The following is a 10,655-nucleotide window of genomic DNA, read 5'->3' as shown; positions in this document are numbered from 1 at the left end:
CCATGTTAGCTAGTGAGCAAATCAGATGTGTTAACAACAAGACAATAATGATTTAGGTATCAATATATCAACAATGCCAATATATCATTGTCAAATTAATTGCGATACCTTTGTACTTTTACCATAAACCAGATATAATAGTTAGCTAGCTAACGAGCTGGCTAACTATCTAAACACAAAAATCAATCCGATTTATCAGTGTTGAAATGATTGACTCCCAGTTGAAAATAGCACATTACATCCATTGAGTTCTGCTGAGATGGCTGTGTTATATGTCTAGAAATCAGCTGTTCACAGCGATTATTGCTCAAGAGCTGAGAACTTCCATCATGGCCGCCAGAGTGGGCGTTACGTCACCTGAAAGCCCTCTGTATCTTAAAAATGTAAACAACCTCACACAACTCAAAACATTTCACACTCAAAAGAGTTTTGAGTGTGAAATTACTCCACCAAGTAATGTCATGAGTATGACACTGAACCCTTGCTGTGTTTATGAAGGATTGATATAACAAAGAAGAAGATTTAGAGAAGTTTAAGAGGAGTGAGTAGGGAATTCAAAACAAAACAAAGAATTATAACTAAATATCTAAAGAATTAAAGACCATCGTGACATTTCTCATAGAGGAATTCAAATACCTGAAAGTTAAGGACAAAATAGTATTAAGGTGAAGTGTGAGTGAAATGCCCCTTTAAGCTGTGATAAGCAGGCTGTCAAACCACACCAGCCGCTTTGCTCTGTGTTTGTGTGTATGCTGCAGGTAAAGGATATGTTCGTATCACAGAGGCTCTGCTGGCTCACCCTTCATTTAGAGATGCCCGGCGTCTGACAGCAAGCCCCGCCCAGGCAGACATGTTGGATGACTTCTATGCTTATGATGAAGACGGGACACGGTACAGTTTACTCTCTGCTGGAACAGACTGGTAGTTCTGGATACTGCTGACTGACTGGTCCCTCCAGGATTTTTTTTTTTCTTTTCTGTTTTTGTCTTTCTTTTTGTGTGTGTGTGTGTGTGTGTGTGTGTATGTGTGTTGGGGGGGAGGGGGGTGCAAGGCAATTCACTGTTGTATGTGCTTATTTGGAGAAAACATGCAAGAGTTGATGAAAGTTGTGAAAGATGTCCACATTGACATTATTTTCTATTGGACCACTGCTTTAAAACTGTGGTGATGTGTAAAAATAGTTTCCTTTGCCATTGTTTAAAGAACAAGGGAGTCTTCCAGAGAAAGAGTGGTGATTTGTCAAAACTGCAAGCCCTTAGGATATTTATGTAGACCAGATTACACATGTACAGTTGATCTGAACTAAATTCTCCTGCTGTGTAAATGTAACATTTGTCTGTGTGTCTGTGTACATTCCCATAGCTTCTCCCACGATGTGACCCCGGTGATCCTTGCAGCCCATTGCCAGGAATACGAGATTGTGCACACTCTGTTGGGTAAAGGGGCTCGCATCGATCCTCCTCACGACTACTTCTGCTGCTGCGACTCCTGTAACTACCAGCAGCAGTTTGACTCCTTCAGCCACTCTCGATCAAGGATCAACGCCTACAGAGGCCTCGCCAGTCCGGCTTACCTCTCCCTGTCCAACGAAGACCCGGTGCTGGCAGCCCTGGAGCTCAGCAACGAACTGGCTGTGCTGGCCAACATCGAGAAAGAGTTTAAGGTACGAATGCCTTTAAAGATCGCACAAGAACACGCATGCAAATATGCACACACACACACACTGGAATTTGAATCATCAACAGTAGAAACACAGGTACACAAATCAACGATGCAAACAGAAGTCCTGCAAGATCTGTCAGCCACACATGCTCAGTATCTGTAATCACTGTGCACACATGCAGCACTAGTGTACAGGAGACCCTGCAAAACAATCAATGCTCAAGTATACAAAAAGTATACTTGTCTTGTTGCTGCCGCCCAGCTGCTAGTAAAAGCTGACACTAAACATAGTAACGTTTTATGACCCTGGAACAGAGGAAGCAGAGAAGGATGGGGGCCTGGACTCTGCAGCCATTATTGGCATTGTTGGTTTGACACTCATATTAACAGAATAATTACTACTGTGCTTGACACAGCAGTTTAACAGGAGTGTGTTATACATCATTATAGAGGATTGGAGATTGACAGCAGTAATGCCAACAATTCAGTCGCATGTAGCAATATAAAAGATTCTGTAAACATGTCAACTGTTAAGAGTATGAGGTACAGTTTCATATTCTTTTTTTGGTGAACACAGCCTGAGGTGCAATTGTCAGGAAGCTAAATGGAAGGTCTAGCATACTTGGCAAAACCTGTAAACTAGCTTTAAAGGTGTGCCTGGAATCCTCAGGTATCAATATATCAACAATGCCAATATATCATTGTCAAATTAATTGCAATACCTTTGTACTTTTACCATAAACATATGAGACTGTGGTCAAGACGATTGGTAGCCTTACTCACACACCAGGGATATTGTTAGTGCTAGTATTTCTTGAAACTAAAACCACATTTCCCATAAAATCCATAAACCCCATAAATCCCATTGCTTCCTGTTGCAAAAAGGATGCTACTTGTCTCCCCTCCCCCACACTGCACTGGATGCATTTTTTCTCTTTTACTTTACTGAAGAGGTTAAACATGTTCAAAGTGATTTTTTCCACCATATGCCACTCTCAAAGCTTCTTTCAAAGCTAGATTTGTTTTCATTTAACAGAAATGTATGGAGAACAGATTGGTTGGTAGATTGGTTGGTCATTCAGTTTTGAGGTTGTGGTTGTAACTCCATGAGGTGACCTTCGGTATTTGACATGGGAGGTTACTGGTCCATTCTGGTTTACAGTTTTTCTCGCAGAAATGTGTGTTTTCATTTATCACATCCACTAAGACATTCATTGTCCTTACTCACACACAGACACACAGCCACATACATACACACGCACAGACAGAGCTTCACTCATTGATGCACATTTTCCCTTATTGCGTTCCTAGAATGACTACTGTCGCCTGTCGAGCCAGTGTAAGGACTATGTGGTGGGTTTGCTGGATCTGTGCCGCAGCACAGAGGAGGTGGAGGCTATACTGAGTGGAGAAACTGACTCTGAGGACAGCTATGATCTACCAGGTCGCACCTCACTCACACGGCTCAAATTAGCCATCAAATATGAACTGAAGAAGGTCAGTATTTCAAGTTTCTCAAACACGCATCTACAGTGGGCAAGAAATAGTGCAAGGATGATCTGAAACTAGATGGGTCTTCACATTTTAAGTGTTTTGGGGGGCACAAAAGCTTCAAGCCCAGTTCGAATTCATGTGTCTTAATTTTCATTTTCAGCTGTCTCCTACAATTTATATTTTACAGACTAGTACGTGTCATCAAGCTCCTTCCCGTTACTGCCTCCTTGGTTCCTCTTACAAAGAAAAGATCAAATTAGAGTTCAGGCTGCTAAGCCTGTTTATGTTCACACTTCACAGAAGCAATAAACACTCTGAAATCCTTGTCTGCCTCTCTCGTCTTCTCCCCCTTCCACCTCCTCTCTAACCCCCACTCCCCATCCTCCCTCTTTACCCCCCTGCTCTCTCTGCCCCTCAGTTTGTGGCACATCCAAACTGCCAGCAGCAGTTACTGAGTATCTGGTATGAGAGTCTGCCTGGCTTGAGACAACAGACCACTGCTGTCAAACTGCTGGTGGTGCTGGGAGTGGCTATAGGGCTGCCTGGCCTGGCTCTGGCTTATTGGATAGCACCTTGCAGCAGAGTATGTACCATTTACTCTCACAAACTACTGTCATCTTAACCCATAATTGCTGAATTGCTTCTCCATATTATGTGTTTATCTCCTACTACAACTACTACCACTACTACAACTAATCATAGTCATTTTATTATTATTAGTGTAAAGAAAGTACTTTACAAAGTGCTTTACAGACAACAGAGCTGCAGGACCTTTTCTCTCATCCTCCTCTGGTTTCTCTCTCTCTCTCTCTCTCTCTCTCCCTCTCTCAGGTGGGGAAAGTGATGCGTAGCCCCTTTATGAAGTTCGTGGCCCATGCCTCCTCCTTCACAATTTTCCTGTGCCTTCTTGTCCTGAATGCTGCCGACCGTTTCGCCGGCACCACTCTGCTGGCCAACATGACCCACCATCAGCACAGAGCACTAAACTCTGGGCCTGAGCCCGACCCGCTGCTGCTCTACCGGATGACCACAACGCCCTTCACATGGATGGAGATCCTCATCATATCCTGGGTCATCGGTGAGAATGTGATGTTTATGATGGATGGATGTTTCCTTCTGTTAAAAGTCAGCCAAATATATAATTTTCATTCTATATCACATTTCTTTGCTTATGTTACCTCCATTTGTAAATTTGATCATGTGGACAGCTAACGATGCACACTTGCACATTTACTCTGCAAATCTAATGATGTGGAGAGCCAGTGATGCACATTTGCCTGAATACTATAAATTCATGATATGTAAATTGGAAACATTTGTTAAACTGTAAATCTTTCAGTAGGATTTCTGTATTAGCATATTGAAGACACTGTATCTTCAATATGTTGATACATTATCTCCAGTATATCACTGTTGGATGAAAACCTTGTATCTCAAAAATGTCAACTTTTCAGGAACTAAGATTAACAGCCTTGTTTTTATCTTGATGATTATGCATTTTATGACATTATGCGATGGGTTTTGAAAACATTTCATAAGACCAAAAAGTCAGAGAAAACATGAAAATCACCAAAATTGGACTTACAAAGTGGCAGCAGTGACATACTCTATTTGTTTTACTCATCGTACTCTTGTCCATATCCTATCACTTCCCCACAAGAATCATTCAAGTTTAAACTTATCTTTAGTATTTGGTATTTTCCTGTATATTTTGTGGTTTGATTTGGCCCTCTGCCTCTGCAGGTATGATCTGGGCTGAGGTGAAGGAGATCTGGAGTCAGGGGCCGGGGGAGTACCTGGTCGAACCCTGGAACTTCCTGGACTTCGGCATGCTGGCGATCTTCCTGGCCTCCTTCAGTTGCCGCTTCTCGGCTTTAAAGCACGCTGTCCTAGCCCAGACCTATGTGCACACACACTACACAACGCTGATTAATGTTACGCTGCCGCCTGAGATACACTACTTTACATTGGGTGAGCACACACACACACACACACACACACACACACAGGCAGACAGACACAAACAGACAGTCGTACAGACAAATAGGCCGACACACTTTAAATGCCTCAGTTCACCGGCTGTATAAACATCTGCTGTAGCACAAAGCAGTATGTTGGCTGTAGGAACGTTCTGCTGGTGATAGCTGAGATGAGTAGGATCTTTCCAGCTGTATGGCTTTGGACTTTGGCAGGCACGTCAACGGTACCATTCAGGTGGTCTTTAATGCACAACATGTAATCATAATGCATACATTATTATTGAATGTATTTGATTTGTTTAACTGGCTTTTATTTGATTCATATTATTTGATTTGATGGTTTGATTTATAATGTTTGATAATGTTTCGCAAGTCAAGACAGCCTCTCTTAGAATTGGAATTTCATGGAATTTAATGTAATTCAGTTGATTCCTGTCATTCCAATTCAATTCCAATTCTGTTTCCTTAGAGCTGGGTGACATTCCAATTCCAACTCCAGGAACTGAATTTGAATTTACCATGCATTCTCAATTCAGCTCCTGAATGGCCCCAACCCTGTTGCACACACAATACAATGGTAAAACGACACCCATTGATTCACACTGTATTTCTGCAGCACGTATCTACTGGTTGCCGTCGGATCCCCAGCTAGTGTCGGAGGGCCTGTATGCGGTCGCAGTCGTGCTGAGTTTCTCTCGGATTGCTTACATCCTCCCAGCCAACGAGAGCTTCGGCCCGCTGCAGATCTCTTTAGGGAGGACGGTCAAGGACATCTTCAAATTCATGGTCATCTTCATCTTGGTCTTCCTGGCGTTCATGATTGGCATGTTCAACCTCTACTCCCACTACCTGGGGGCCAAACAGAACGACGCTTTCACCACGTAAGACATGCTCAAGCACATTTACATACACACACACACACACACACACACACACACACACACACATAAGAAAGACAGGCATGCGCACACTGCCTTTCCAGTATTTTAGTAGTTTTTCAGACTGTACAGTAATGAGACAACAAATAGAAATACACATTTGTAACAGCATGGACCTAACTTGAACCTATAAAGTCACTATATAGTTAATTTCCACTCAACCACCATGGCATCCAGCACACTCACTTGCAGTTAAACATAATGAAACATAATATTAGTACAAGAGTGAACTGTAAGCATAAAAATCAGTTTTTTCAAAAATCTGCTTTTCTCACAAAGCATCTCTAATCTCTCAGTTAGGCCTATTATGATTGTTTCCATTTGAACTTAAAAATAACTTTCTCTCTGGTCTCCCTTGCCAACCTTTTCTTCCCCCTGCCTCTGCCCAGCCTGGAGGAGAGCTTCAAGACATTGTTCTGGGCTATATTTGGCCTGTCGGAGGTCAGGTCTGTTGTGATCAACAACGGGCACAAATTCATCGAGAACATCGGTTACGTGCTGTATGGGGTTTACAACGTTACCATGGTGATAGTGCTGCTCAACATGCTCATTGCCATGATTAACAGTTCCTTCCAGGAGATTGAGGTTCGTCACTCGAAATACCAACCTTCATGTGGTTAGATACAAACTCACAGATATGGACAGTGGCTACAAAAAGTATTCTCCACCTTTACTTTTAGCATATTTTCCTGTGTTGCAAAAGGATTTTTGTTTTTGTTTTGTTTTGGGTGGGTTTTGGGTGGAAAAGATGGTGGTCTGATGAAAAGAAGGAAGGAAGGAAAGAAGGAATTTCCAGGAATTTATGTAAAGGTATTAATATCAAACAAGAGAAAAGTTGGATTTAAAATGCTCTCCCTCTTGTTTGAGTTAGGTTAAGTTGCCACACAAGCAAAACAGCTGTAGCGAGGGGTTATGAGAATTGTTATATCATCTAATATCAGGCTCCAGTGGGATTTTACGATGTAGAAGAATACTTGAACACAGTGTGGACTACATGGTCAGTGAATGGTATTTTTGTCCTGTTCCCAACGTTTCAATGACAAAATAAATCACCATCCTCTGCCAGATGTAAAAATTCAGTGGGTGCACTTCTCAATAAATTATTCCTGTTCAGTTTAAAATTAGAGAATAGAAACTGTGCTCTCTTTATTTATACATATAGAGGAGGGAGGGTGATGATTTACATTGTACTCCAATATTCTGAGGAGTTCACCCTGTACCCTAAAATGTTATTAAGCTGATATCAGATTTAAGAAATTAAAAAAGTAGTAGGCTATTAGAACAATTCAATAAGTACAGTATAGCCTGTAGTTTAAGTATTTAAGTTTTTTTCCGGTGAGGTAATTTAGCCCTAGTGAAGCAAAAGGGAGGGTCCACATACAGTTTTTTGTTATCTCTTTAAACTCTTGCATATATATTTTTTTTAATTCACTCTCCATCTTGATGGAATAGATCTCATGAAGCACATCCCCAATAAACACTTTTTGAAATTATTTTGTTGCAAATCAAATGTGCAAAATATTGAGGTGGGCAACTCTTTTTATAGCCACTATACAGAGTGAATTTGAGTGAAATAATATGTGATTGAGTATAAAGCTCAAGTGACTAGGGTTGGGGTTGCTTTTCTCTTTCCTGTTTTTCTCTGTCTTCCTCCTCTGTTCTCTCCTCCTTTCGGCAGGACGATGCTGATGTGGAGTGGAAGTTTGCTCGTGCCAAGCTGTGGTTCTCCTACTTTGAGGAGGGCAGGACACTCCCGGTGCCTTTTAACCTGGTTCCCAGTCCTAAAGCTATGCTTGGACTGGCCACGGGGATCAAATCCCTGCTGCTGCAGCACCTGGCAGGGCAAGGTGAAGGCACAGACGGGGCACAGCTCAACCAGGTACATACACACATATACATCTCATATATCAACCTATACAGTAATTTATTGTACTACCATGAAGATATCCACATTTCCCTTCTTAATCCAGTGGGCTCTCCTCTTATTGAGGCAGAGTCTGAGCACCTCCCAGTGGCTGTAACATTAAACCACAGGCTCCTGCACAGTGTTAATAAGAAGTTCACCCTGTGCAATGTCAGACGGTGATGAATTTTGTTCACTGACGTTCACTTTGGCTTATTTTCCAGCTTGGTGAGGGCAAAAGTTCAGGATATGGTGGTTCTACCAGCCCTTCCCGATATCAGGTGTGTCTGTGTGTGTGTGTGTGTGTGTGTGTGTGTGTGTGTTTGTGTGTGAGTGTGTCAAAATACATTGCCTAGAGCAGTATATGCAGAGTGGTGAACAGTTCAACCAAAGAATGATTTTCCCTTTTCAGCTTGTTTCACTTGTTTATCAGAGGAGGCTGAGAGGCTTAAAACTATTCAGTATTTCCCAAGAAAAAGTAAAAACTTTAGAAAAATATGAAAAAATAGACATGATAGTAAATTTGTATAATAGAGATCTTTTTTTCCTGTCCCATAAATCATCTCATGACCCGCCAAAATTACCTCACAACCCTGATTGAGAACAACTGGCCTAGATGATTGATGGAATGTGTAATGCTAAACTGTAGACCATTATATCTTGCAGAAGATCATGAAGCGACTGATCAAACGTTACATCATCAAAGCCCAGACAGACAGAGAGAGTGATGAGATCACTGAAGGTAAATTCACCATCACTATTTTGAGACTGAACTGACTTTGAAGTGTTTGAAGGTTGTTGTTTTTTTTGTTTTTTTTTTAACCAAAATGCCATATATCCATGTGGGGAAAAAATGCTATCTGAAATTCATCTGTCAGTATTTTAAAAACACACATGATAACCAATAATATGCTGTATCGTCATGCCAGAAATCCTTTTGTCAGAGCAGTAGTGTCAGTTTTTTTTTTTCAAACGGTGGATATTACATTTTAGCATGAAACTCTTTATTTCCACGGACTGGAGCCTTTTTGTCTCTTCTTCCAGGCGAGCTGAAGGAGATCAAGCAAGACATCTCTAGTCTGCGTTACGAGCTGCTGGAGGAGAAATCTCAGAGCATGGAGACACTGGAGGCACTGCTGAGGAAGCTAGGGGAGATCAATTCACCTTCATAGTAGCAAATCCCCCCTCTCCTTCACACACACACACACACACAAAGTATACACCTAAATAAACATAAACTACGACTACAATATCTCAGATTCTCTGTTGCTGAAAATCCACGGTGACTTCAGTGCCTTCAGTGCTTGTTCAAACTTGTACATACGACTGTACAGAAGTTTTAAGTGCCCACACTCACTAAATGCAGATAGAACAATAGTGACAAAATGTTACTATGATAAACAAAAATGTATCTATATGAATAACATAAAACATTAAAATACAGATTGTTAGTCACATGATTACATTTTGTGTCATTTCTATGTTTATAATGCACATTTATTTGAACTGCTTGACATTAGAGCTCATGAGAATTGATAAAGCTGTGCGCTTCAGTTATACAGCCAAATCTCGCTCACTGTCTCTTGCTCACACACACACACACACACACTAGAAGTAAAGGTTATTTTATTAGTGAATTCATGAAAAAAAAAATTTTCCAAAAAAGAGAGGGACCATATTATAATCTGGATAGCTGTCTTTGGTCTATAATCCTAACTTGATTTAATAAATTCAAATACGTGGCTCGTTGATATTGTTTTGTTGCTTGGTTTTAGTCTCAGCTAACAGCATTCACACACACATGCATGCACACACGCACACACACACACACACACACACACACTCACACGCATGCAAAAACGTTTATCAATCTGTATCTACAGATTACTTATCTCTGTACTCTGTACGTCTGTACCAATTGCATACCAGTTGTCACCAATAGTAACATATACAAAAACAAAAAAAAAACAAAAATAACTTTCTCTCTGGTCTCCCTCCCCTTGTTTATACTATAAACACTATCAACACTGTATAAATACTATATATTACATCAATACTTAATACTAACATATACAAAACAGATTAAATAAATACATTATACTGCATTAATACTTGCTTTAAAATGAAATGTCATATCAGCAATGGAACTTTGAGGTTGAGCTTTCCACTATTTTTTATTCTCTTTCTTTTATGTCTTCTGACCCACCTTTACTGTCTTTCAACACACACACGGTACACTGCGTAATTTAAAGTCACATTACACACTGCTGCTCACAGGATCCCATTCATTTTGAACTTCCAGCAAATACACCACAAGCAACTATTCTTACCAATATGAAACCAGAATCTATCATCAGTGTGCAGAAAAGGAGCTTTCTTGTTTTTTCCAGGCTATAACATCCATTTATACTGTTTGCGCTTATATTGACAACTGTAATTCTTTACTTTATATTGCATATTGTTCACATTTAAGACACCGTTAAGCTTGGTTCCAAGTCCACAACTGATGTTGAGTCATGATGTCATCAGTAAGTGACCACATTTCACAGTTCAGGTGATGGTCTTATCCAGAGAGACTTAGGAAGCAGGTAGAGGTTCAGTGGTTTGCTCAAAGACACTTCAACAGGACGCATGGCTACTGATGGACACATACTTTGACCACTATGGGAATCAAACTTG

General features: G+C 40.8%; 1 protein-coding gene across 1 annotated transcript in view; it reads left to right on the top strand.

Moving 5' to 3' along the window:
- trpc6a (transient receptor potential cation channel, subfamily C, member 6a) overlaps nt 1–9,321 on the top strand; it is an 11,214-nt gene extending 1,893 nt beyond the window's left edge. The window contains exons 3-14 of the mRNA XM_071521934.1: nt 759–891; nt 1,363–1,663; nt 2,974–3,159; nt 3,575–3,739; nt 3,988–4,234; nt 4,900–5,127; nt 5,752–6,016; nt 6,463–6,658; nt 7,752–7,952; nt 8,201–8,257; nt 8,643–8,718; nt 9,021–9,321. Of these exons, the coding sequence (XP_071378035.1) occupies nt 759–891; nt 1,363–1,663; nt 2,974–3,159; nt 3,575–3,739; nt 3,988–4,234; nt 4,900–5,127; nt 5,752–6,016; nt 6,463–6,658; nt 7,752–7,952; nt 8,201–8,257; nt 8,643–8,718; nt 9,021–9,148 (2,183 nt within the window). The 3' untranslated portion in view covers nt 9,149–9,321. The remainder of the gene's footprint in view (nt 1–758; nt 892–1,362; nt 1,664–2,973; nt 3,160–3,574; nt 3,740–3,987; nt 4,235–4,899; nt 5,128–5,751; nt 6,017–6,462; nt 6,659–7,751; nt 7,953–8,200; nt 8,258–8,642; nt 8,719–9,020) is intronic.
- The last annotated feature ends 1,334 nt before the right edge of the window (nt 9,322–10,655 follow it).

This window comes from Centroberyx affinis, unplaced genomic scaffold, assembly GCF_046629955.1.
Source record: "Centroberyx affinis isolate AG114_WGS23_722 - 3 ecotype Tasmania unplaced genomic scaffold, CSIRO-AGI_Caff_v1 ptg000946l_1, whole genome shotgun sequence".
NCBI classification, from domain to species: domain Eukaryota; kingdom Metazoa; phylum Chordata; class Actinopteri; order Beryciformes; family Berycidae; genus Centroberyx; species Centroberyx affinis.
This window is presented reverse-complemented; position numbering and strand designations above follow the sequence as displayed.